Source organism: Rosa rugosa, chromosome 2 (assembly GCF_958449725.1).
Source record: "Rosa rugosa chromosome 2, drRosRugo1.1, whole genome shotgun sequence".
Lineage (NCBI taxonomy): Eukaryota > Viridiplantae > Streptophyta > Magnoliopsida > Rosales > Rosaceae > Rosa > Rosa rugosa.
The window spans coordinates 11,465,847-11,491,901 of NC_084821.1; the positions used below are offsets into that span (position 1 = coordinate 11,465,847).

The 26,055-nt window shown below is 37.3% G+C and overlaps 5 protein-coding genes and 1 pseudogene across 7 annotated transcripts; 1 reads left to right on the plus strand and 5 right to left on the minus strand.

Annotated features, from left to right (window-relative positions):
- Nucleotides 1-643: 643 nt before the first annotated feature.
- Nucleotides 644-4,223, minus strand: LOC133734100 (phosphoinositide phospholipase C 2-like). Its single transcript, XM_062161745.1, has 9 exons — nt 3,768-4,223; nt 3,490-3,686; nt 3,233-3,368; nt 2,900-3,052; nt 2,602-2,810; nt 2,345-2,462; nt 2,072-2,224; nt 1,870-1,956; nt 644-1,212 (listed from the first exon to the last, which is right to left on the minus strand). The coding sequence occupies exons 1-9, from the start codon at nt 4,074-4,076 to the stop codon at nt 910-912; spliced, it is 1,665 nt and encodes a 554-aa protein (XP_062017729.1). The 5' UTR covers nt 4,077-4,223; the 3' UTR covers nt 644-909.
- A 290-nt stretch (nt 4,224-4,513) lies between these two features.
- Nucleotides 4,514-6,330, minus strand: LOC133730345 (F-box/LRR-repeat protein 25-like; annotated as a pseudogene).
- A 4,045-nt stretch (nt 6,331-10,375) lies between these two features.
- Nucleotides 10,376-13,419, minus strand: LOC133732826 (F-box/LRR-repeat protein At3g26922-like). Of its 2 annotated transcripts, none has more exons than XM_062160415.1 (4): nt 13,346-13,419; nt 11,479-12,429; nt 11,197-11,349; nt 10,376-11,124 (listed from the first exon to the last, which is right to left on the minus strand). In XM_062160415.1, exons 2-4 carry the CDS (start codon nt 12,412-12,414, stop codon nt 10,834-10,836), a joined length of 1,380 nt encoding a protein of 459 aa, XP_062016399.1. In that variant the 5' UTR covers nt 12,415-12,429; nt 13,346-13,419; the 3' UTR covers nt 10,376-10,833. The 2 variants fall into 2 exon arrangements, with proteins under 2 accessions (XP_062016399.1, XP_062016400.1); XM_062160416.1 differs by having other exon boundaries at nt 10,912-11,105.
- A 633-nt stretch (nt 13,420-14,052) lies between these two features.
- On the minus strand, nt 14,053-16,366 carry LOC133730346 (FBD-associated F-box protein At2g26860-like). Its single transcript, XM_062157959.1, has 4 exons — nt 16,003-16,366; nt 14,911-15,515; nt 14,609-14,767; nt 14,053-14,525 (listed from the first exon to the last, which is right to left on the minus strand). The coding sequence occupies exons 1-4, from the start codon at nt 16,364-16,366 to the stop codon at nt 14,238-14,240; spliced, it is 1,416 nt and encodes a 471-aa protein (XP_062013943.1). The 3' UTR covers nt 14,053-14,237.
- Nucleotides 16,367-19,185: 2,819 nt separating this feature from the next.
- LOC133730347 (NDR1/HIN1-like protein 10) lies at nt 19,186-19,746 on the plus strand. Its single transcript, XM_062157960.1, has one exon. It carries the CDS (start codon nt 19,186-19,188, stop codon nt 19,744-19,746), a length of 561 nt encoding a protein of 186 aa, XP_062013944.1.
- A 606-nt stretch (nt 19,747-20,352) lies between these two features.
- LOC133733804 (F-box/LRR-repeat protein At3g26922-like) lies at nt 20,353-23,384 on the minus strand. Of its 2 annotated transcripts, none has more exons than XM_062161440.1 (5): nt 23,147-23,383; nt 22,888-22,998; nt 21,264-22,217; nt 20,952-21,110; nt 20,353-20,846 (listed from the first exon to the last, which is right to left on the minus strand). In XM_062161440.1, the coding sequence occupies exons 3-5, from the start codon at nt 22,191-22,193 to the stop codon at nt 20,559-20,561; spliced, it is 1,377 nt and encodes a 458-aa protein (XP_062017424.1). In that variant the 5' UTR covers nt 22,194-22,217; nt 22,888-22,998; nt 23,147-23,383; the 3' UTR covers nt 20,353-20,558. The 2 variants fall into 2 exon arrangements, with proteins under 2 accessions (XP_062017424.1, XP_062017425.1); XM_062161441.1 differs by having other exon boundaries at nt 20,736-20,872; nt 23,147-23,384.
- Between the last annotated feature and the right edge of the window lie 2,671 nt (nt 23,385-26,055).

The following is a 26,055-nucleotide window of genomic DNA, read 5'->3' on the forward strand; positions in this document are numbered from 1 at the left end:
TCTAATTTTTTAGCTCCGAAGCATATTATTTTGGAGACGGAATAGGATTTGCAATTGGCTACAGTGATGCCCTTAAATTGGGGATTTCTTGGTTCGTGCTAACGTTTGATGTGTTAGTAAATAGATATGCATCAATGTACGTATCAAGAGCGTGTAATAAAGTTGCATCGACCATTGCGTGTTTCATGGAGAGCATAGCAAACTTATCAAGTATGTTTTTCCTTTCCAATATGCAATAATGTATGAAAACTTTCCTTTCCAATATGCAATAATGTATGAAAACTTCTAACTCATCTTGAGGATTCAAACACATGGTGATCAGCACAATAAATTTCTCTGAGACTAGTGAGTGCAAAGAGTAAATTGAAAAGGAAAGGGCAATCATTCACAACTCATTTCTCATTAATTGCCAAAACAAGGTGCAACAGTTACATATTTAAAGGAAAATGGGACCAAGTCCTTGAGCTAGGAAAAGACGCGGTTCAGGACCGCCTACTATGAGGAAGAAAACAAAGTTGCTAGTTGTAGTACGAATGTACGATGGTGATTGAGAGAATTCTGGAGAGTGCTTGAGTAATGGGCTGCTAATGTAGAATGGCCTCTGATAAGGGTTGGTCTCAAGTCTCAATAGAGACCTGAAGTTATTTTTAGCACAAGCTTTTCCTTTTTTCTTTTTCAAGTCAACTAGCCTGAATTCAGAAGTCCCATGGTGGTGGTTTAATATAAACAACAAATTCTACACATGGAGAACTTTCATATTTTAATGCCAGAAAATTTGTAGCAGACCTTCAATTACTTGCCTTAATAGTATTCCAGGTTTTGATAATGGAAACACAATGTGCTGTAGTTCATTTAGTTTTCACATGTAAATAGATTACAGTAGAAGCAGAGAATGAGATACCATATACTTCACTCAGGACTTTCAAACTCAAATTTCATAAGCAGCTTCACAGATTTATACCTTACCCCTCTTTTACTATGCAGAGGAACTGCTCTGAACCCAGTTCTGAGCTCTGATATTGGCAGACATGTTTGGCCACCAAAGTCATGATTTCCGGAATTGTCATACTCTTTAACTTCAACTCTAAGCACAGCTAGTTCTGGAACACTCAATGGGAAGCTGAACTCCTCATTCCACACTGGAATCCATTCGTCCTCGATCGGCTTGGTCTCCAACATTATTGTGTCCTTTGGGACTCCAGCAATTCCAACCTACAAACACACGTTAAAGCGTAATATTCTGTTGTTACATATGTGGATTATTATGTTATCGGACTATTAATATGAATTAATTCAAATACGTGTCTAAATGATCAATAATCCAGACTAATAGACTGATAACAGAACTTGCAAAAGTTGGACATTATAGTACACATTTACTAATTGCATGGTATTGTTCTTTTTGCAACCAAAATATTATGTCATTAGACTGTTGATTTGAATCTTAAATACAGTTTATTCTATCAGTAGTACTCTTATTGATGTCAGAATCTACAAAGAAATTAATGTTTCCCTAATTAGCTAGACCATATAGTTAATAGTTTAATGGTAAATGGTATTTGCCACTTATATAAAATATTATGTTGTCAGACATTTAATATAGAGGGTCTTACATTCAAATGATAAGTTGACATAGGTTGGCTAGTTTCATACTCGAAAAAAAAAAAAAAAAAAGTACACTAGTTCAATACATAGATACACTAGTTTGAGACTAATATATATCGAACTAGTCTACTTTAATGTATTGATGTATTAATGTACCGTAAAGCTTTTTTCTTTATCTATCCATCAATATTCTAGATTAACACTGTCATAACTCATAACATTACTTCCCATTGTTAGGAATCTATATGAAACGTGTCGACTTACCCTCACGAAAAAGTCCGGTGGAGAATAAAGATCAAAGTGTGTGCGGTGGAAATCTGAATGCCATCCTTCGCCCATGTAAACTTTTACCTGTTTATCCAGAAGAGAGATTATGAAGCTAGACACTTTTTAACATCACATATCTAAATAGTAAGAGTAACTGACGTGGACACATGGTTACAGGTTTAATCAGATATCAACCCACCTTAAAGATTTGCCTAACTCGGTACGATTTTTCAGGATTGAAAACCTCATTATCTGGACCGCTGGTAAGTAAAAAATCAGGTTTTTTCACATAACCACAACCTCCATTAGCTCTGAACATTCCTTCCATAATATGAAGGTGCTTTCCATGTCCCTTGGAGAAATATAAATTGGTTGAGGTGAGGCAGAAGCAGAACTTCCAATACAAGTAAAAGCTGATCATGTATATATGAAACTAGCTAGGAAATCAAATTAGAAGTTAAAGAAGTCTAACTTGCATATTGAATGCGACCATCTGAGCTCCATGGCTCCATCCAAGCATAGGGTCATAATTTGATGAGTCCAAACGTGTACCCTTGGGATATATCCTTAACATATTTCTTTGTGTAAACCTAAAAAATGAGTTGGAGCAAATTTGATGATTTAGATGGTGAAAAACAATAAGAGTAACATGAATTCAGACATGGTGAACCCCGGAACTTGAATTGTGTTCAACATTGTATACATGAAGATAAGGAATGTAAGCATTACCTAACAATATCTGTTCCACGAGTTCTTGATGCACGTTCGAGTTGTTGCTCGCTCAAGCTAAGACGTCTGACTTTCATGGGATCAATATGCCACATATCGAACCCCCCTGCTGACCCCCCTTTCGGTTTTCCAGCATGGATTGCAATTAACTGCTTATATTGTAGAGTAGCATTCTCCTCATCTTCTTCTGGATCATCTTGGTCACTATCCTGCTTATTTTCAAGTGTTAATCAGTGATACCTTGAAAGTAGGAGTAAGGAAATGATTAGCACAATGTACAGTACTACTTCATATGCACCTTATCAGTGGCTCCAGACCTCTGAGTTTCATGATACTCTGGCGGCTTGGTTGAAATCAAAACCTTTCTCTTTAATATTTCAGGTGAAGGGAATTCCATTAAAAATTCCGAGTTAGGGACGTAGAGCATATCTCCAAATGTTTCAGTCACCATCTACAATCTCAATTTATTTTTTTCATCAGAAAATGATAGCATGAACCACGTTCACTCTCTAACTATATCCTTAACAAAGGTGTGTAGTGAGTTTCACATGAGTCTCATATCTATCATAGATGTCATCAGTAAATGTGATACAAACAATTTGTGATGGGAAAGGGTATATGTTTTAGTTACCTTGGCTACTTTAGCTTGAAGATCTGAAGTTAAGTGGTCTTCAAATGTTATAACAACAGGATATTCAGAAGCAGTAAAAGCATTGTCCTTAATAGCACGCAAGCATTTGATGAGATCAACCGAACTAGTCAAAGTCCTAGAATTTAGAAAAAGTTCAAAGAGATCATGTATTAACTACACGATTGCTAAATATTGGACAAAATTAATATCATTGTTGTAATAATAGGAAAGCAACAACAAATGAAACTAATTCATACCCTCCATGACGAACCTCGACGCCATTCTTTTTAGAATTAGGCCACAAATCTAATTCAATAACTCGAACGCCTCGTTGGAGTGCCTGGATGATTGGGAAGACACTACTGTCACTGCTGAGTTGATTTCCCGTCAGGTATGAGTTATGGCCGGTGTATAGGAAATAATGAGCCAATGGAGCTTTCATGTCATGATGCACCTGATCAACCAGACATATCATATACATTAATATTCAGAGGATCACTATAATTCCTGAAAACACAGGTAAAAATGAATCTACCTTTGAAGAGATTGGAGGGTTAAGATCACCAAAGAGATATCGAAAGAAGGCATCAAGATGGAGGCCTTTTCTTTGAAAAATGTTGAGATGTTTGAGACTGTTGAAAATGGCCTGAGCATCTTCTTTGGTGGCCTCACCTTCTCCTTGAAACTCAATCAGAAAGCTGTGAAGGTCATCGAGGGAGATGGTACCATTTTCGGCATACATATCAAACATTTTCTTGATATCTTCCGGAGGCTCTGCCACCTTGAGCCTAAATATTCTTCTGAAACAGAAGCAGACCTTGAAAGACTGCTTATTGGTGGACATCTTTGCCAATAGTTTGTGTTAGCAATAGTTTCTCTAGATACTCTTTATATAAACAGAGAAACGAAGAACATAGTCTTTGCTTTCAGAAATCATCCACATACATTATATGTCTAAAGAGGAATCTAAATACACATCAACAATTGATAATCGTTGGAATTTCTTGGAAGATAATAAATGGATTGAAATTCTTAGGAATGGCTTTACAGCCAAGTCAGAATCTGTGCTCATGCAAACTTTATTTTTCAGTATTCCACATTCGCTCTACTATTTTTGTTATTATTTGGTAATTCCAATCTCACCCCAAACTTTTTCTTTGGCCAATAGTTTGTGTTGGCAAAAGTAAAGAGATTGCTTCTCTCTCTCTCTCTCTCTCTCTCTCTCTCTCTCTCTCTCTCTCTCTCTCTCTCTCTCTCAGAGCTTGAACAGAATATTTCCCATTTGCTAATATAATTAAGGGGATCCTGCTGTGTGACATTTTCTCTAATATCTTGATCATCACGCACCATCGCAATTTTTAGCAAAGCCTTTAATGCATAAAGCTCATCTTTGTTTCCACTAAATTCATAGACATATATCTCTTGAAGGCTTTTCAAGAAATCTGAGGACAGGCTAATACCCTATATCATCAAAATTTAGCAATTCTAAAATCATGGAAGGAAAAGTGGAATTGTGGAAAACAAAAAACAAGGAAACATATTCTAGTGATTAGGAAGCTACTCCCTGAATGTAAAAGCTTGAAGATAAGGACAGTTTTGGAGCATGGTCAATAGTCCTTTACAGCCAAGATCTACTTGCAGCGGATACAATACCAAAGTGGTTAGATTATAGAACAAGGGCATCTGGCAAGAAGTTCTGGAGCATTGGTCTGAACCACCTAAGAACAAGATGAAGCCAATCAGCAAGACGTGATTTTAGCCCAGCACTTGTGGCACAGAACATTGATGCGAGACATGCATTTGCACATAGACATAGACAAATTAAATTAATTGTAATCAACAAAAGAGAAGAGAACATACCTCAAAGGAAGTATAACAGATAGTTAGGTCCATCACATTAGAAAGGCCTCTAAGGAGCTTATACAACCGATAACTAACATGTCTGACCCTCATAGAATTAAGAGATACATGAGCTTCACTTGCGGATGAGTTATAAAAGGAATAGTCATCTAGGAACTCACCCCAGTAAGAAAAATATGTGAGACTAACTCCAAATACCATAATCTGGCAACCATCTGAACCTCTTGAAATTTGTGAATCCCCTTCATCTCTCAAAAGCTTGGGAGCACAAATACTCACAAACTAGAGATTCGACCAATTCCAATTATAAAGATATAATTCCTCAAGCACCGGCCAACCAGAAAACAGCTGCTGGCTTGAGAAGTAATCAGAAAACACCACCTCCATAAGTGTCAGGCTCCTTAAACTTGAGAAGCAAATAGTACAAGGGACTTTGAAAATACAGGGCAGATCAAGCACCAGCACTTTCCGTGTGGCAGACGTAAATAGAGAATGAGGCAACAAAATTGGTTCCTTCAAGCTACACAGGTCTATAGAAAGATTCTCAACATTGCGCCGTACTAAGGAAGAGATCCATGCATTAACACGAGATGCATCTTTAAGCACAGGAAACAAAAGACGGAACTGTTTTATATCAGCAGAGCCACGCAGAACAAGTGCTCTTTCAATAATATTCACCAAGGGGATCTCTTGGCATCCAACCATGAACAAATTCAAGATTGGGAATTGAAGTCCATAGGTACTCCCATCTTTTAGACAGTATGCTTTTCCTGAACTCCTGATTGCAAGAATGCAAGGAGAGAATTCTTTCAATAAGCACATCAGTTAAATCGGTTAAACTCTTGCTGCCTCCTTTAATCTCTTCTCTGCCTTTTGGGTCTTGCCATTTGAGAACTTACATCCATAGACCATAGTTCAGATTTCTATCTTCCATACTCAGATAACATAAAATCCAATTATAGGTAGCCAAGGACCTAGCAGTTTCACAAATTTATTCCATCTTAACAATGAGATACATAACTATAGCCATGCAAAAAGGGCGCCAAACTGAATGTAATAACCTGTTTTTTTTAATCAAAGCAGTAGGTGGCAAACACCTTTGTTTAAAAGGAATGGTTTTCCTTGATTCAAGGCCGATGTCTTAATCATCATACATGATTATGCATAATTGATTAACCATTCAATCATACTAGCAGACAACTCTCCCTCACTCTCTCTGTCTCACGTCTGAAAACCATCCAAGAAACAGAGCCATATTCTTCAAGCTTGTTCTCCCTCCACCGACCAACAATCAACACGAGACCACTCCCTATAGCTTCACCCCAACCTTGTACAGCTGCCAGTGGCAGCCTTGCGCCACGGCACGGCCGGAAAAGGTGGCGGAAGCACGGTCCCGTTTTGAGCCGTTTTGGTTCCAAGCTTGATATCTCAAGCTACCGGTCACCACTCCTCGCAAAACTTCATCCTCGTGCTTGCCTTAACCTCCTGAAGCCCCCAGAAGCAGACTTGCACGGCGGCGCAGCCCGTAGCAGCAACTACAAGTCAAACCCTGCCAAGAACGAAACCGGAGCTATCGATCCAAATATCTCGAGCCACAGGACGTAGTTTTGAGTGATTCTTAAACCACTGAACTCACCTTGACGTTCTGAACAACTTTCATGAAGGGATCGAAGTGAGTTGTTGAAGTTTTTACGTCGAAATCGAGCCTTGCCGGATTCTGCAAAATTCTGGAATTTTTCCGACCACCGAAGCTTTCGATAGGTATATCTCGAGCTACAGACCATATTTTTCTGTGATTCTTGAACCAGTGAGTTCTTCTTAAGTTTCTTAACAACTCTTCAGAAGGAATCGAAGCCTTAAATTGAAGTTTTTACGTCGAATTGGAGCTCGCCGTTTTCTGCAGTTTCTCGCCGGATTCTGGAAATTTTCCGGCCACCTCGACTGTTCTACGTAATTTCCGACCACTTCCTTTCGTTTTAAGACTTCATGCTAGTTATGAAAGTGGATCAGCTCGTCATTTGGAACAAGTTTGTAGTTGACGACTTTTGCATCGGAGGTGGTTGACCGCCGCGTTGACCGCCCACTGACCGCCCCTTGTGGCGGCGCAGTCGACCATATTTTGAGTTTTTATTATCTAGGTGATGATCTATGCATCCTTACGAGCGTTTTGATATATTACAAGGTCATTTTAGAAAACGTTGATAAATAGTGAATTTATGTTGTGACGATTACTATTTAACGTTTTTACGTTTTATCTTAAGTTTACGATCTGCGAAGATCTGACCATCGATTTTACTTCAAATTTAGATATGTTGATCGTATGACTGACCCGATGACTTTGTGTGGTCACGGGCGAAGATCCGACCGTTGGATCTTCGTATAAATATGAAATAGTGATTTGGAAGGCGATTCGTGAGAATCCGACCGTCAGATTTTCATATAATTTTGTGGAGATGTTTGTAAGGACGATTCAGGAAGATCTGACCGTTGGATCTACGTGATAATTTAGGAGGATGATCCTAAGGGCGATCCGTGAGGATCCGACCGTTGGATCATCGTATAATTAGGATCCGACCGTTGGATCATCGTATAATTAGAATCCGACCGTTGGATCATCATTAAATTAGAATCCGACCGTTGGATCATCATTAATTTAGAATCTGACCGTTGGATCGCTGTTTATGTGTGGGTTTTGAATGATTTGCTAAGATAAGATCGTGTTGGATTAGGTGATTGACGGATCGATTTGGCGGACAATTGGTGAAATTGTTGGTTGAGCAGTTTCGGTGTTTATTGCGTTGAATTGAAGACGCAGCTGGAATATCGAGGTGAGTAAACCTCACGTGGTTCATATTACGAACCGAATGCTTTTAATTACTTTATTTTATCGTAATTGTGTGAAAATATTTATGGAATAAATATTTGTTTTAAAAACATATGGACTTGATCAACTACGGTCCATAGGTAAGTAAAATGATTTTAACTATACAAATGAATTTCATGATTTTTATGCTTGGGCTATAGTTGGTATTAGTGGTCATTCCTGAGTGGATGATTACGTATATATATATTTACGTGATTATATATGGAATGGTATGACATGGAGATGTGTGATTTTATAATGATTTAATTGATGTGAAATCGAAAACATGAATTACCATATTCATTTATGATGATAGTGATTGGTGAAATTATATTGGAAATTTATGGATGACGTGGTATTGAGTGATGATATGATTGAGTATGGATTGGTGATTTTTGGAGTTGTATTTTGAGTACATATATACACAATAATAGTACATATCATGGAATTATTGATCCTATTGCGTGAAAGAATATTATTGTACTCGATTTTGGTTTTAGGGTCAACATAGTGACCAGTATGGGGAAATCGGATGCTCTAATACTAGGTGGATGATGGGCTACGATTGGTTGAGTTTAGGGTCAACATAGTGACCAGTATGGGGGAATCGGATGCTCTAATACTAGGTGGATGATGGGCTACGATTGGTCGAGTGTAAGAGACGCTCCAACCCTTATTGGGTGATGGGCTAAGTTGAGTATGTGTATCGGATGTTCTAACCTATGTTGATGAACTACGATATTGACAATCATGTCGGATGCCATAACCTAGGCCAGGTGATGGGCTACGATTCAGTTAGAGCTCTAGTCTGTCAGTCACCGTATTTGTATAAATACGCTTTCGGGGTTTTGAGAAGAAAGATGTGAGTTTAGATCCCGTATAAATCTTTGGTGATTTAGAGTGGTGATTTTAGTGACTGATTTTGGGGATTGTGGATTGCTTTGTGGTTGTTGTGATGGTTGGTTGTTTGAGTGGTGATTTTAGTGACTGATTTTGGGGATTGTGGATTGCTTTGTGGTTGTTGTGATGGTTGGTTGTTTTGCTTGAGTTAAAAGAATTATGATTTAATAAATCAACCGTTCATTTCTTATTTACTCACGAGCTTTGCAAAAAGCTTACCGGGTTTTGTGTCGTTGCAATCCCGGTACACTATTCAAACGGTGTAGCGGGTAATCCTACAGGTCAGGAGAATCAGGAGGGTGATCGAGCTGCTTAGAGTAGCTGCATTTGTTTTCATCTGAATTTCTTTTGAGAGGTGTATTATGCTCATCTAGAGCTTTACATTTTTACCTTGAAAGAGTGAGTTGTAATAATTAACTCGAGGTTTTCGAGACTTGGATTTTGAGTGGCGTGTGGTGTGGTTTGTTTCTGAGAAAAAAATTCAGAACGGTTAATTGATTGAGTTGTTGTAATTCATGTTTCGGATTATTTTGAATTTGTTATTCAAAATTCGGGGCGTGACACTGAAAATGGGACTTTTCACTAGGGGTGGGCATTTTGTACCGAAAATGCGGTTACCGACCCGAACAGCACCGAAAAAACGGTTCGGTAACCGCACCGAACTAAAACGGTGTCGTTTTATGATCACATCGCACCGAACAGTATAAAAGCGGTTCGGTTGCGGTTTCGTGTCATAAACCGCCCGATTTAAACCGACCCACACCGAATTTATTTTAATTAAATTTTATTTATTTATTTATTATTTCTCTATTGATGGAAATGTTGGTTTTCAATATATAAGAAATCCATTTTTGATTAGGTTTTCAGTTTGTAATAAGTTGTTTTGTTTGCTTGATCATTGATATATATGTGTGTGTGTGTGTGTGTAATAAGTTGCTATGGTCTTTCTGCATGTTGCTTGATATTTGGGTGACATTTGCCAATTTGTGTGGACTCTAAATGCATTCAAAATTTATTTATGCCTTATTGAAATTGTTAGGTAAAAATAAGCTTGATTTTGGCCCTCTCTTTCTAGTTGAAATTAATAAATCGCTCCAAACCGAAACCGATCCGCACCGCGCCGAAAAATGGTGTAACCGAAATAATCGGTTCAGCCCTTTTGTAATGCGGTTACGGTTTGATATATAGGCCAACCGAAAAAAACGGTTTGGTTGCGGTTTGGGCCTCAAACCGAACCGAACCGCACTACGCCCACCCCTACTTTTCACCGCGTTAAAAAATGGGATAATGTTTGTTTAACACCAGTACACCACCAACACTTCACAAACAAAATGAGTTAGTATTGGATTGTTCCACAAAATTAACTAAATAGGTCATGTTGAAATATGGGCAAGTATTTAAAACGAAACACGAAATAAACATAAATCCATGAACACAAATTACCACTATGAACATAAGACCGTTAAAAGAACCAACACAGTACAAACTAGTAACACGTACGTTAACATAGAGGACTTGATTAACAGGTTGCCTATTGATTGATTTGATTCTCTTGAAAGCTTATTGATGGGCTGACAGCATGAACAAGTGACTATCTTGGATTCAATACGAACTGTAGCTTAATAGCTAATCAACAGTACCTCATACAACCCAGCTAGTCCAATTTGCTATTATAATTGGGTGACATTTTCTAATGAGCAATGGATAAGCTGAGAAAGCCACTAGCAATCAATAACACTCCAAGTTTCTTCCAGACTAACATCAAAATGTGAACTATATAAAGTTCCATATGACTTGTTGCTTTGTAGCTGCTAATCAGCAGCACCCTTTGCAATCCATGTTCTAGCTACATCGAATTGTCTCTAGGCTAGTTTCGGTTTAGAAAGATTCAACTTGGAGAACTCAAGTTGAAAGCTAATGTTCAACCTAAGATAGATCAAAACTGAAGCATCCTGAAACTAGAGTAGAAATTTGAATCTCAACGAGGGCACAAACAAACAACTTTGCAGTTTTCTGACCCTCTGGGGAGATCTAATAACTGTTTGTTAATGTCCTTCATCGTTTCTGGTTCCACTTGAACACCACTGCACCAATTAATAGTCACCTTTTTCAAGACCATTGCACATTTTAGCAAGACCATTGCATGAAGCTCATCCTCATCTCCACAAAATTCTAAGACATCAATCTCTTCAAGACTATTCAAGAAACATGGAGGCAGTGGCTCCAACATCCCATCATCTTTTGCATCATCTGAGTACAGACCAATCCCCTAAAGCATCAAAATACAACAATTTTATCAATACAGGAAAACACAATTCAAGAGTAAAGATTTTAAAGTTACCTCACAGAATATAAGATACTTAAGACAAGGACAATTTTGAAGAAAGGTCAATAATCCGTTGCAACCGAGATCTACTTCCACTCGTTCAAATATCAAGGTGGTTAGATTATTGAACGAGGGCACAAGATGTTCTGAAGCATTAGTCTGAACCACCTAAAAACAAAGCAAAATGAGTTAGACTAGCCATTCGTAGCACAGGTCATTAATGCAACTCATGAAATTTGGAAAAAGAAATTGATGGAGCAAATTAACAATTGTAATCACTAAAAGAGGCAAACATACCTCAAAGGACGTATCACAGATGGTTAGGTGCTTCACGCTAGAGAGCCCATTAAGAAGCTTATACAACCGGTAACTAACATGTTGGACCCTCTTGATAGAATTAAGAGATATCAGAGCTTCATTTGCTGATGAGTTATAAAAGCAATAGTCATCTAGGAACTCACCTGTGTAAGAAAAATATGCGAGTCTAACTCCAAGTACCATAATCTGACAACCATCTGAACCTCTTAAAATTTGTGAATCCCCTTCATCTATGGTAAACCTCAAAAGCTTCGGAGCAGAAATACTCACAAAGTTGAGATTTGCCCAATTGCAACCATATAGAAATATTTCCTCAAGAACTGAGCAACCAGAAAACAACTGCTGGGCCGAGTAGTCGTCAGAAAACACCACGGATGAAAGAGTTAAGCTCCTTAGGCTTGAGAAACAAATAGTAGAAGGAACTTTGAAAATACAGGGCAGTTCCAGCAGGAGCACTTTCAATGTCGCAGACGTAAATAAAGAACGAGGCAAAGAAACTGGGTCATTGAAACTGTGCAGAGCTAAAGAAAGATCTTCAACATTGCGCTGTAATACAGCAGAGATCCACGTATTAACATGTAATGCATCTCCCAACACTTCAAATGAAAGAGTGAACTTTTTAATATCAGCAGGGCCACGAAGAATAAGCGCTCTTTCCACAGCATTCACCAAGGAAGTTCTCTTATTCTCAAACTTCCATTGAATAAACTTGAGATTGGGAAGTGATTTCCATATGTATTCCCATCTTTTAGATAGAATGCTTGTCCTGATAGCATCTTTGGTTGGAAGCAGGGAGAGAATTTTTACAATAAGCACATCCGGTAAATTGCTTAAACTCTTGCTGCCTCCTATCATCACTTCTCCTCCATCCAACTTCTGCTCTTTATATTGTACCATTCGAGAACTTGCATCCATAGTCCTATCTTTTCCCTGATATAACATAGAAACCAATATTAGGCAGCAAAGGACCTAAATTTTTTTTAAAATGGAATACAGTAATAGTTAACTAGTGCATGGTTGCAGATTTCACTATGAATACAGAACTATAGCCCTCCTTTTGGAATTTCATTTTGATCATGTTAGTATATACTATACGAACATTGTAATACATGTACAAGAATACATTGTATCTCCAGGTTGGCATGATTCTAGTAGAAGAGGAACAGGTGGAAATATCTGTGGGGTGACCATAAACAGGGTGATAGAGATGGCTTAATTCTCAAGCTAATCCAGTAGTATATACAGGGAAGTAGATAATTCTGTGATTAACAAGAAGAGAGAGAGAAACTAATAGAGAGGTGAGAGATTGTTGTATTTGAGAGATAAAGAAAGAGTGAAGAGTGTGTGATTGATTCATTGTACTGATATGATTATATTCTGAGTTCATATCATGGAAGATTATTAAAGATTTCATTGTGTTCTTCAAGATATTCATACTCATTGCCATTATTCTATGATGGTATTAGCTCACGTTTCTGATTCTGGGCAACCTAAACTCATCTGGGTTTCTTGGAGATTCGATCATCTGGGTTACTTAGAGATTCGATCATCTGGGTTTCTTGAAGGTTCAATCATCTGGGTTTCTTGAAAGTCCAATCATCTGGGTTTCTTGAAGATTCAATCATATGGGTTTCTTGGAGATTCAATCAGTCTTTGGTGAAAGTTAAACTCCGAGTGAATGTATATACAAAAGAACGAAGCACATTTTTCCCAAGAACTCAAGAATTAAACTTTCAGTGAATGTAAACACAGAACAATACAATGAAGAACAGCAAAGTTCAACGATATAAAGCAAACCCAGTTAATTAAAATCAAGAAGCAATCCATATAGGAAGAGAGAACTTACCCAGAAACCGAATGATGAGCAAGATGATCGCTCTGGAGAGGGAGAAAAGGAAACGTTTAGAGCCCAGAAAGAAACTGAAAAACCCACCACAGAAATGAAAAGGGGGTTTTAAAGAGGTTTTGAATATTTTTTTTGGTAAATAAAATTTACATCTTGATTTACGCGGGGAAAAGTGAAAAGTTTTTACGCGGCAGAGAAAGAAAAGGCGCTGCATGATTGTTTGACCCGAATATGAATCCGAACCCATGACTTACAAAAATACCAACTTCTTGGTGTTAATTAAAATGCCTTTGTTAACTTGGTTGTTCATGTACTGCACCAAGTGCACCAAAATCTTTAACAGTGATTCAGTTTAGGATTTTTTTTTCTTATGAACAAAAAGATGAAAATGCAACTTGGTTGCTTGTGTTTTGTTATGGTTTTGTGGGAAATATTACTTTATAGCGTTGATTTGTTCGACAAAATTACGACACTGTAAATCTCTTAATGGGGTGAAAATTCGAATTCCAAACTTGTTCACCAAAAAAACAGAAGAATCAGGACACTACAAGCCAGTAACACATTACCAATGTATATTGATTTGAAATAAACAAGAGATGTAGTATTTAAATAGGAATCTTGACCCAAAAAAAAAAAGTATTCAAATAGGAAACTTTAAGTTCAGAAAAATTTGGGGGCAATCAGTTTACGGTTAACAATGGAATGGAAATAATCAGCAGCAGGCTATTCATCTCTCATTCTCTCTCTAGCCTAGTTCTGATATTTCTGCATGGAAGATACAAGATCATAACAAATTACAAAGCCAAAGTAACAGAAGATCATTGCCCATCAGCAGGTTACAAAACGAAAGCATGTTGAAGCAAGTTAAAAGTCTAGAGTACAAATTAAAAACTCAGTACTGAAGAACAATTTCACAGATTTCTGACTCCTTTGGGAAATCACTCAACTGTCTGCCAACATCATTTATCTCCTCTGGTCCTCCTTCAAGAGACTTGGCGAAAGTTACAATCACCTTCTCCAATACCATTGCAGTCTTAAGCAAACTCTTTACTGCATAAATTTCATCCTCATCTCCATAAAATGCATAGACTTTAATCTCTTTGAGACTTATCAAGAAACAAGGAGGCAGTGGGTCCAAAACCCCATCATCATTTGCATCACCAGAGGACAGGCTAATCCCCTGAATCATCAAAGTTCAGCAATTTTAACAATATTACAGGTAAACACAATTCAAGATAAACATTGTAATGCTTATGAATTTACCTCACTGAATACGAGAGTTTGAAGACAGGGACAGTTTTGGAGCATCCTCAATAGTCCTTCACAACCAAGATCTACTCGTACTGAATCCAATACCAACGTGGTTAGATCATTGAACAAGGGCATCTGGGCAAGCAGCTCTGATACATTAGCCAGCATGACCTAAGCACACAGGGTGCAGCCAATCATTAGGACCAAAAACTTTCCAAATCATTCCTTGTATAGAAAGGTAATGCAACACATGCAATTTGTAAACAGTAATTGATAGCTCTAACTGAAAATTAATGATAGATAATCATACATACCTTAAAGAAATAAGAACAGGTAGTTAGTATCTTCAGACTAGATAGCCCTCTAAAAAGCTTATACAATCGGTAACTCAAATGTCTCCACATCTTAGTAGGACAAGCATTAATCTCAGCCTGATTTACTGATGAGCTATGAAAGGTATATTCATTTAGGAATTCACCCGCATAAGAAAAATATGTAAGACTGACACCAAACACCATAATCCGGCAACCGCCTGCATCTTTGGAAATTTGCAAATCACTTTCATTTATGATCAATCTCAAAAGCTTTGGAGCACAAATACTCACAAACTTGAGATTCCCCCAATTGCAGTTATGTAGAGATAATTTCTCAAGAACTGGACAACCAGAAAAGAGTTGCTGGGTAGAGTATTCATCAGAAAACACCACAGACCTAAGTGTCAATCTCCTTAAACTTGAGAGACAAACAGTAGAAGGAACTTTGAAAATAAAGGGCACATCTAGTTGCAAGTCCTTCAGTGTTGAGGAACTAAACAAAGAATGAGGCAAACAAAGCGGTCCATTCAAGCTATACAGGCCAAGAAAAAGCTCTTCAACATTGAGCCTTACTATGGCAGAGATGTAAGACTTGATATGAACATCTAATGAATGCATATCAAGTGTAATAACTATTGTTACCTAAAGAGAAAGTAATCTGAGATAATATGAGAAAACCTATTCCATGATATTCGTATTTATTTGTGAATCTAATATTTACGATTGGGAATCTAAATGGCTTGGTAACCAAGCAAGAATATATCGGATATATTTTGTTAGATACAGTAATAATGATATTAAGTAACCTGTTATGGGCAGGTATTCATTGTTTCTGTACAATATAAATACAAGGTCCTTGTGACCTCTCCAAATACGCAAGCATACAGTTCTAGCCCCATAGATAGTAGCTTCTAAATTGAGAGGATCACAGAAGACCTTGTTGCAAGATCGATGGCCTTCTCCACCACTGCTGGTATAATTCATGTTCATAACCGATTCTGTTATTGTCTTGCTATGCTATGCTATATATATGATCTTCATCTTGTGTTTATTAATTGTGTAACTTCAGGTGTAGTTTATTTTTCCGCTTACAAGAGATCCATGGATTAAGAAGAGATGTATCACCAAGCACTTCAAAGCAAAGAGTAAACTTTTTTATATCAACACCACGACGAAGCATAAGTGCTCTTTCCACAGCATTCACCATGGCAGTTCTCTTATTAAGAGTCCCTTGAAAAAAGTTGAGTGTGGGAATTGATGTCCATAGGTATTCCCATCTTTTCGAAAGTATGCTTGTTCTGATAGCATTCTCTGTCGAAAGCAAGGAGAGGATTTTTTCAAGAACCACATCAGGTAAATTGCTTAAACTCTTCATGCCTCCTTCCATCTCTCGATTCTCTTCTCCCCCATCCAACTTCTGCCTTTTGGGTTTTAGCATTTGAGAACTTGCATCCATATATAGCTCCACCTTGTCACAATTATGCTGAATGATCTCTTGCAATCAAAATTCAATTGCAAAAATTAAGAACCTACAAGTTTTGAAACTTTTATACACTTCAACTATGGCATCGCATCACAATTACAATCCCACTTCAATATGAATATGATAGTGCAATATTTTAATAACAATTCTAACAATCTTACACCAACCATAATATGTCAGACGGAAAATCAATTTCTAGTCAGAAAAAAATCCTTTGAAGAACAACAATTGAAGGGAAAAAAGAATGAAGCCCAACTTAAAGTATGGCAAAACAGAGTTGCTCAAATTCAAGAAACCATGTATTTCATAAAGGAGAGTACTTCACCTAAAATGGATGACCCAGAGGATGGCCGCTGATGAAATGTATATGCTTTGTGGTCTTTTTTGGCAAAATAGGAAATGGGTTTGGAAGAGGCGACGGGAGAGACAAAGAAGAAGCAGAGCCCAGCACCTTGTGGCTCACCGATTGGTTTTGACGGTGGAAATTGGTGGCTGCAAAGGGTTTCACAGTTCACGACCAACTTATTGGGTGTTTAGTATCGACTTTGGGGAGCGCGGGAAAGTGGATCTCTTTCCCTCCAAAACTGCAGTAATGTGACTTAATATGCAATTTCCTTTCTAAACAAAAAACAAAAAAGAAAGAGAAAATTAGATATAAACCGAAAAATATAAGCTTCTATTGAGAAAAACCCATAGATATTTTTCTTTCAATTTACACCCATTTTATATAAGCAAACCTTCCATATAGAGTATATGTCTATAATTAATAGTTTTTCTCATTCTTTGACATACCTAATATGCCCGTCTAATTATGGAGAGTTAAATTAAGTATCTTGCTTAATCTTATCATCCATTTGAATTTGAAATATTAAGCTAAAAAATCAATTCATTTGGACTTTAATTATCATAATCAATTACGTCCTTAATTTCTTCCTTACTTTATATTTTGATTACTGACTTGAGTATATATTTCTACATATGCTCATTACAATAGTAGTTCATTTCCAGCACAAATTTCAATTCTTGTTTTCCTTATATGTAGGTATTTTCTTTTCGAATAGATTTTCAAGTTTCTTTTCCTTGATGGGGTCAATTATTGTTTCAAAAGATGGAAAGAGATTTGGATTCAATCACGGGGAGAAAATGTTTTTCTTGCTTGAAAGAAAGGGCGAGGGGCAAGCAGGTATGATACTTCTCGCTTGTGTCTATGAAGAACAACTAAAGAAATGTTCTTAAAGAAAAGAAAAGGATTATATTCAAGATGGGGTCAAGAAATGGGAAAAAAAACTTTTGTTATTGTGTTTTCACTCCTAGGCTCACATTCGGTGCCTCTCTATATTCTCGAAAGATTTCTAATTGTAAGGTATGTATCTTGTTCTTGGATTACTTTCTTCTTTTTTTTAGGTATATTGTCATATTAATCTCATGATAGCTTTTTACATTCAACTACTACATTTCTAATTTACCTACTAAGTAATTAGATGAAAGTGAGGCTTGAATACCATAAACCTTCAAGCTAAAAAAAGATCGTATCTTCTACAATCATAGGTATAATATAGTAGAAAACCTAATAAAGAGGTATGATACAAAAAAAAAGAAAGAAAAAAAATTGTAATATAGAGATGTCTGTGTCATACAAAAAAAATTAAAAAAAAACCTCCTATATATCAGATACATACTTGAAATCAAATTAACTAGAAAAAGTGTTTTGATGATCAGATACCTAGCTTATTATATAGGTATACCCATATAGGTATAATATAGAGACTTACAACCTAATAAACATGGTCAACTCGCAATGATAGAGTACCTAAGAAAGAGGTTAATGTTAAAAATGATTCTAATAAATAGGTTGATATGAAAATTTCTAGAAATCAAGTTAGCTAAACATACCTGTCTAACTTTAGGTTGTAATTTAAAAAAAAAAAAAAACGATCTATTAGTTGGGTTAAAAACTTTAAACTTCTACCTTTAGGTTAGGTTGCAAGTAAAACAGAAAGTTACTTTTAAAATAGAAAGTTTAAATTATCAAAAAGTAAAAATGTGATACACTTAAATCTATATAACTTTTGAATTCAGAAAATTATGCATGTAGAAAAAGATCCATAATTCTAGCAATCATGATGAATTTAATGAAAATTGCGATAATAATGGGACCAATAAAAAAGATCTACAATTAAGGTATTAAAGATCGATGACGTTAATTTTGCTAGTTGATTTATGTTTGTCAGATTTAAATTATGGCAATTTGTGTAATTCTTTGAAAAATGAAATCTAATATTTTATCCTAGTTGGCAATAATTTGGTGTAGATTGAAAAGAAATAATAGGTGGGTTTTTTCCATTAAATATTCTAGAAATTGGGTGTATAATGAAATGCCCCAAAAAGAAATAAAAAAGAAAGAAAGAAAACAATAACATATTATTAAGGGAAATGTCCAAATACCCTAGTTCATATACTATATCTTCCTTCATAAGAAGTCGACTTTGTTCATAAATTAATATTGGAAGAAACACATAATTCAATTAGGAATATTTCTTCTGAAGCAAGTTTTATTCAAAATCTCATGTAGAATATTCTTGTATATATATTACTTCCCATATCATCCTTAATTCGTTCCACTTTTTTCAATTTTTCTAAGCCTTCTTGAGGTGTCTTAGATTTCCTAAAGATTTACCTTAGCATATATAGTTAAGACAGGAGAGATTGAAACCGAAAGACACTATAGATTTCCAGGTCCCTTTGGTCTTCTCTCTTGAACAAATTTTTTGGCCATTAGTTTTGTCTCAACCATGAGACGTGACCAAAAAGGGTGTCTCGGCATCCTCTTCTGCCTTTCCGGCATAGGCCTTATCGTACTCATACTATGCATCTTCTTCGTCTTTCCTCCCGCTCCTACTGTCAGAATCACTAATGCCTCTCTCACCCAATTCAAACTCAGCGAGGAATCTCTCAACTACAACCTTGCACTAGACCTCGCCATCAAAGACACCAACAAAGTGTTTGCTATTCACTACAACAGCATCGAACTCGTTGCCAAGTATGGGAAGGAAGGGTTTGCTTTTATGAGTTCCCCGCCTCACTTCAAACAACGTTACAAGAACACTACCATTCTGCACACAGTTCTTCAAGGGCAGCAGTTGGTGAGGTTTTCGGAAAGTGAGCTCTCCCGGTTTAACTTGGAGACTGTTGCTGGAGTTTACAGTATTGATGTGGTCGCAACTATGCAAATAAAAAAATCTGTATCCGCAAGGGTTTACAAACTTGAATGGATCTGCAGACTAATGCTTCCTTTGAGTTCTGACCAAGCATTTTCCAGTTTCAAGGCTATAAAGTGTATTAATTCAATTTAAGGCTTGTAGCCTTTTAGGGATAGAACCGTCTAGTTCTAAGCTTACCATCGTAGCTGAGTCTTTCTTCAATTTTTAGTTTTTTTTTTTTTTTTTTTGCTTATTATTAGTTTTTTTATCTGGCTGTTTATTTTAGGTTAATTTTAGTTTAAAGGGTTGAAAGGACTGATTTTCTTTTGGGATGATCATCTGTTGATAGAAAGGCTTTTTTTTTGAAACATTATTATAGCTTACAACAAATAGTACATCAATTGAAATCAGGACTTTTCACTCCACTAAACTTGATGATACTGAGTCTTTTGGAATGTGTTATTCTTTAATTCCTATCAATAATGTTTTTGTTAGGGTATTTTTTTCACTTTGTCCTTTTGAGTCCCACTTGATCTAGTGAGTAATGACATTAGTCTCTTGTTTGTAAGTGAAAGATTATTGATTCAACTGAAACAAATAATTATTGTGGATTCTCAGTTGGTATATGATAATAAAGAATAATAAGAATCTTCTGAAAAAAAAAAAAAAGAATAATAAGAAACTCTTTAGCTATTGCTAAAGAGCTAGCTAGTAGCTGGGCAAATTAAAAGATAGGATAATAAAATACGATTATGGCCATATATGTCTAGTTGAAACATTAATACAAATTGTAGCTTGAAAATTAATATTGTAGCACATTCATCTCTCATTCTCTCTGCAGGATACAAGATCAAAACTAAATTTCAACCCAACATTAATAAAGTAGATGATTGCACATCTGCAGGTTCAGAGGCATGTTAAAGCAAGTTGAAGTCTGACGTACAAATCAAAAACTTGCTAAGGGCTCAATCACAATCAATTTCACAGCTTTGTGACCCTTTTGGGAGATCTGATATCTGTTTGTTAAGATCCCTTTTCTTCTCTGTATTTCCTTCTAGGGTACCGCGGTAGCTTACAAACATATTCTCCAAGACAATTGCATTCTTTAGCAAAATCCTTAATGCACGAAGCTCATTCTGGTTTCCACAAAATTCACTGACTCCAATCTCTTTAAGACTGGTCGAGAAACATGGAGGCAGTGGAATATCCAACATCCCATCATCTTTTGCATCATCTGAGCACAGCCTAACCCCCTAAAGCATTAAAACACCAATTTTATCTACATTAAAAGGAAAACTCAATCAAGAATAATGGATTCTAATATACAAGAGAAAACACGCAAATGCTTTTGAAGTTACCTCATGAAATGACAGATCCCTAAGACAAGGACAGTTTTGGAGTATCCTCAATAGTACTATACTATCAAGTTCTATCACTCTCCCGTCGAATATCAAGGTGGTTAGATCATTGAACATGGGCATCTGGGCAAGAAGTTCTGATGCACCAGTTAGAGCCACCTAACAACAGAAGGTGAAGTCAATCCTCATGATCAAGTGATTTAGACACATTCATGGAACAGAATGTTAATTAATGCCACATGAATGCAATTTGTAAACAGATATTGATACATCAAACTTAAATTGTAGTCAATAAAAGAGAAGCAAACAAACCTCTAAGTTCTGATGAAATATAGTTAGGCTCTTCACAGTAGAGAGCCCTCTAAGAAGCTTATGCAACAGGTAACTATTAAGTCTGGAGCCCTTTGTATCATCAATACTAATATGAGCCTCATGTACTGATGAGTTACACAAACAATAGTCATTTAGCAACTGACCTGAGTAATAAAAATATGCCAGACTAACTCCAAACACCATAATCTGACACACATTTGAACCTCTGGAAATTGGCAACTCGCTTTCATCGATGCTCAACCTCAAAAGTTTAGGAGCACAAATACTCACAAACTTGATATTCTCCCAATTGCACTCCGAAAAAGATAAATTTTCAAGGACTGGGCAACCAGAAAACAGCTGCTGGGTTGAGTAGTCATCAGAAAACACCACGGAGCAAAGAGACAATTCCCTTAGACTTGAGAAACAAATAGTAGAAGGAACTTTGAAACTACACGGGAGATACAGGTTCAGCACTTTCAATGTGGCAGAAGTAAGTAGAGAATGAGGCAATGAAAATGGTTCCTTGTGGCTATCCAGCTCTATAGATAAGTCTTCAACATTGCGCCGTACTATGGCAGAGATCCACGCATGAACACGAGATGCATCACCGAGCACTGGAAACCTAAGACGGAACTGTTTTATATCAGAAGGGCCACGTAAAAGAAGTGCTCTATCTACAACATTCACCAAGAGAGATCTCTTAGCATTCCCTGGATAAAATTCAAGATTGGGAATTGATGTCCATAGGTATTCCCATCTTTTAGACAGTATGCTTGTTCTGATAGCCTCTTTAGTTGGAAGTGAAGAGATGATTTTTGCAATAACCACATCAGGTAAATCACTTAAACCCTTTCTCTGTCCGACCATCTCTTCTCCTCCACCCAACTTCTGCTTTTTGGGTCTTTCCATCTGAGAACTTACATCCATAGTTCAGAACTTCAGACAGTTTCCCTATATAAACCAAATAATGTCAGATTAGACATTACATGCTAAACATATTGAACAAGAACGAAGTACAGATATTCAGCATTAAGGCCAAATGCCTAGAATAAAGACTGCAAATGTCGAAGAAGAAATTGATGGCTAGGGGGATGAGATTGCTTTGAGAACAAAATTCAGCCAATGCAACGTGGTGAACAATAATCATAATGAAAATAATGTCCACAGCTTTCAGGACCAAGTGAAAAGGAGAGCATCAAACAAACTACATATAAACCAGAGTATATATTCAGTAAAGAAATATCATTATAGCGATTTGTTTTCCATTTGAAAAATGATAACAATAATAAACCAGGACAAAAAGTTTATTGCTAGAACTCGAAATGGGCAATAGTTAACGTCTCTATGTCAGGTTTTGTGGTGAGCATACCATGAAAATCATTTAAATTCTTAACTATGCTAGCTACTGTGATGATATACTAAACATCAAACATGTTAAACGTGCTATTAAAAAGGAAGCACCAAAGCAAATTGAAAAAAAAAACAACTGTAAATATCGAATTGAAAACCCAAAAACAAATCACAATGCAAATAATCAAACCCAAGATTCACTTCGCAATAAGATAAAGGCCTGAAGTTCCTATGATTTTATATATAGAGGAGCACAGATAGCTAAGACCACCTGTTTGCTAAAAAGATGAGACGATTCCGCGATTTGATTCTCAGAGAAAACTTGACAGCTCAGAAATATGATTTCCAAGTTCACTGGCTTCCTCGGTAGAATGTGTACCTTCTGAATCAAACACAAAACCAAGAAGAAACAAAGCTAAGTGAAGCAGTAGAATGAAGCTCACTGAAAATGTAACAAAATGAAGCAAAGCCCAGAAAACCCACTTGCTCTAAATCACGAAAAGTTCCATTTCCAATGAGATAAAACTTACCCAGAATTGAGCGCTTTCTGTAGTCGTAATGAAATGAACGTGCGGTTTAGAACTAGGGATATGGCTATATGTATAACAGTATAAGAAATTTCTGGCCAATAATGTTGTTTGAACATTGAAATTTGAGAAAGGGCGGGAGCGTCCAAACTCTGAAAACTTTTCCCTCCAAAGTAGCAGAAGACGACAAAAGCAGATCCACACAGTAAATAACAAAGTTACTACTTACTACTACAAAATGTAGTAACTTTGTTGTGTATAAGTGTATAACTACATAAGTTGGTGAAATACTGTAACTGGTGGTTAAAGCCCCACAGAGCAACATGAAAAATTTAACTGAAGACCAACATGTAATGGCCCGCGATTGGAGTAATTATTCATCAACTGAATACCAACTAGTAAATAGATCGTACATAAACAACTTTAGCAGAGAAAACTACGACAAGTATTCCACCACTAACAGACTCCTTTAACGGAAGGGATATTCTAATAGAGGGTAATTTCTGTTAGCGTGAGTCATGGCTTAACGTTTTGTAATTATTTCGTAGTTAGTACTTACCTGTTATATTCCTGTAATATTCTTTATATATCTCCACTGTGAGATGAATCAAATATCTGACAATTCATTCTCTAAATCTCGTTATATTTGACTTGGTATCAGAGCAAATATCCGAAAAAGGACTTTGTCTCTTTTTTTCAGTCTTTTCTCAATCCGAGGAAGACAATTGGGTTAAAACCCAGTTTTTTGGTCAGGCTCTAAAACGACGTCGTTCAGACGTCCTCTTTTCCTTTTTTCGCTCGGCTTCGTCTTCAGCCAAAGACCGCCGTCCTTTGCGAAACCCAAATCATTCCGTCCTCAGATCGTTGACGCTCTTCTCCCAGATCTTTAGTCCAGACCGGCCTCGTCTCTTGTCCAAGACCGCCTTCGTCTGCCTCCGACACCAGAGATCGATCTCTTCGTCTACCTTCGTCTGCCTCAGATCGCCAAACCTCTTCAGTTCGTCTTCCCCGACCGTGCTCCAGTCCACGATCATGCCCTCGACTCAGTCCGGCGTCGCAAGTAAGGCCCGCTTCCGGTCGCTCCCCTCACTCGGTCAGACCAGCCAAAGTCGGGCAACTCGGTCAACCCGATCACTCGGTCAACTCGATCAGCCTAGTCAACCCGCCTCACTCGGTCAATCCCAACAGGTTACCCAAAAAAAAAAAAAATCGCTACAATTGTTGGAATTTCCTATCTTTTTTCGCTGCATACTCTGTGATTTTTGCTATTGTAAAGTTCTGACGGGTGGTGATAAAAGTGAAGGTCAGGGTTCTAAGGCCAATGAGGTTCAGAAAGTTGAGGTCTCTGTCAAGAGCTCAGAAGGTGGTTCTTTTGGAGGTACCAAACTCACTGGTACCAATTTCCGAACATGGAAGAAGATTATGTCTGTTTATCTTCGTGGGATACACAAGATGGGGCATGTGACAGGAACAATCAAGGTTCCTAGTGAAGATGATGTGGAGGCCTATGCTAAGTGGGAAGATGATGATGGGTTTGTAATGTCAATTTTATTTAGAGCCATGACTGATGATGTGCTATAGATGGTAGAGGAATGTGAAACTGCTGAGGCGATATGGAAGACGTTGGGAGATCTTTATACAAATGAGTCTAATTTTATACAGGTTCATGAACTGATGTGCAAAGCTGCAGGAATGCAACAGAATGGGCAACCAGTGTCAGTGTTTTTTACCAAGCTGAAGAATGTATGGGCTGAGATTGATCAGAAGCGTCCTTGCAAGATCAAGACTCAAGAGGATATTACATGGTACCAGAAAGAGAAGGAACTTGAGGGGGTTCATGCATTCTTGAGAGGACTTAATGCGAAACATAATAGTGCCAAGGGAGAGTTGCTCAGAATGCCAGACCCTCCTAACTTGACCACAACTTTTATATATATTCGTAAGGATGAATCTGAGCAGGACAGTCTCAAACAGGCACAAGTTGAAGTTTCTAGCCTGGACATTCAAGCACCAGCACCTTTACTCCAGCAGCAGCATTCGGTCCCACTTCATCAACAAGGACCTCCACCAGGTTTTGCCCACCGCCCTCGTCCTTAGTGTTCTTATTGTAATGATATTGGGCATGTTCGAGAGACTTGCTGGAAACTGAACCCGCATCTTAAACCTAAAAAGCAAGGTTATCGTCCTAAGGCGAAAGCAGCTACTGTTCAATTGGTTCAAGAACCAGATTTCTATGGAGTGGCTGGACAGGATCATCATATGGAAGGTGGGGATATTCCTACAGCCTCTATAACTGGTCGTGGTAAGATTGGTATGGCTTTAAAGGTTTCTAACTTTGTTGGTTCTGATACATGGATTATTGATTATGGTGCCTCTGACCATATGACTTATGATAAATCATATTTTACTGAATTGTCTTCCCCACCAGTGTCCTATGTCACCAATGCCAATGGTGAGGCTTTTCCTGTGTTAGGGTCAGGGTCAGTGCGTATTACTCCCACTTTAGAACTTCATAATGTGTTATATGTGCCTGACTTGTCTCATCACTTGATATATGTTCCACAGTTGAATACCGAGTCTAAATGCTCCGTAACCTTTTATCTTATGTATGTGATTTTTCAGGATCTTCTCACCAGGGAGTTAATCGGTCGGGGGTATCTGAGGGGCAGGTTGTTCCATCTGGATCAAACATACGCATGGGAGAAACCAGGAGCACAGTCCCGCGCCGCTTTGACTTCGAATTCTGATAAACTAAGTGAAATTTGGTTGTGGCATTGCCGTTTAGGGCATCCATCTTTTAGTCTTATGAGAAAAACCACGCCTACTCTGTTTATTGGTGTGGATGAGTCTGCTTTACATTGTGAAACATGTGTCTTGGCCAAAAGTCATCGTGCTACTTATTCTCCTAGTAT

Coding starts and splice junctions, on each gene's coding strand:
- LOC133730346 (XM_062157959.1), bottom strand. CDS start 16,366: ATGGATGCAAGTTCTCAAATGCTAAAACCCAAAAGGCAGAAGTTGGAT. Junction 14,768..14,910: donor CCTGTTCTTATTTCTTTAAG/GTATGTATGATT, acceptor CTGTGTGCTTAG/GTCATGCTGGCTAATGTATC. Junction 14,526..14,608: donor AAACTCTCGTATTCAGTGAG/GTAAATTCATAA, acceptor TTGATGATTCAG/GGGATTAGCCTGTCCTCTGG.
- LOC133733804 (XM_062161440.1), bottom strand. CDS start 22,193: ATGGATGTAAGTTCTCAGATGGAAAGACCCAAAAAGCAGAAGTTGGGT. Junction 21,111..21,263: donor TATTTCATCAGAACTTAGAG/GTTTGTTTGCTT, acceptor TTCTGTTGTTAG/GTGGCTCTAACTGGTGCATC. Junction 20,847..20,951: donor GGGATCTGTCATTTCATGAG/GTAACTTCAAAA, acceptor TTAATGCTTTAG/GGGGTTAGGCTGTGCTCAGA.
- LOC133732826 (XM_062160415.1), bottom strand. CDS start 12,414: ATGGATGCAAGTTCTCGAATGGTACAATATAAAGAGCAGAAGTTGGAT. Junction 11,350..11,478: donor TCTGTGATACGTCCTTTGAG/GTATGTTTGCCT, acceptor CTTTGTTTTTAG/GTGGTTCAGACTAATGCTTC. Junction 11,125..11,196: donor AGTATCTTATATTCTGTGAG/GTAACTTTAAAA, acceptor TTGATGCTTTAG/GGGATTGGTCTGTACTCAGA.
- LOC133730347 (XM_062157960.1), top strand. CDS start 19,186: ATGAGACGTGACCAAAAAGGGTGTCTCGGCATCCTCTTCTGCCTTTCC.
- LOC133734100 (XM_062161745.1), bottom strand. CDS start 4,076: ATGTCCACCAATAAGCAGTCTTTCAAGGTCTGCTTCTGTTTCAGAAGA. Junction 3,369..3,489: donor GTCGAGGTTCGTCATGGAGG/GTATGAATTAGT, acceptor TCTAAATTCTAG/GACTTTGACTAGTTCGGTTG. Junction 2,811..2,899: donor GGTCTGGAGCCACTGATAAG/GTGCATATGAAG, acceptor GAAAATAAGCAG/GATAGTGACCAAGATGATCC.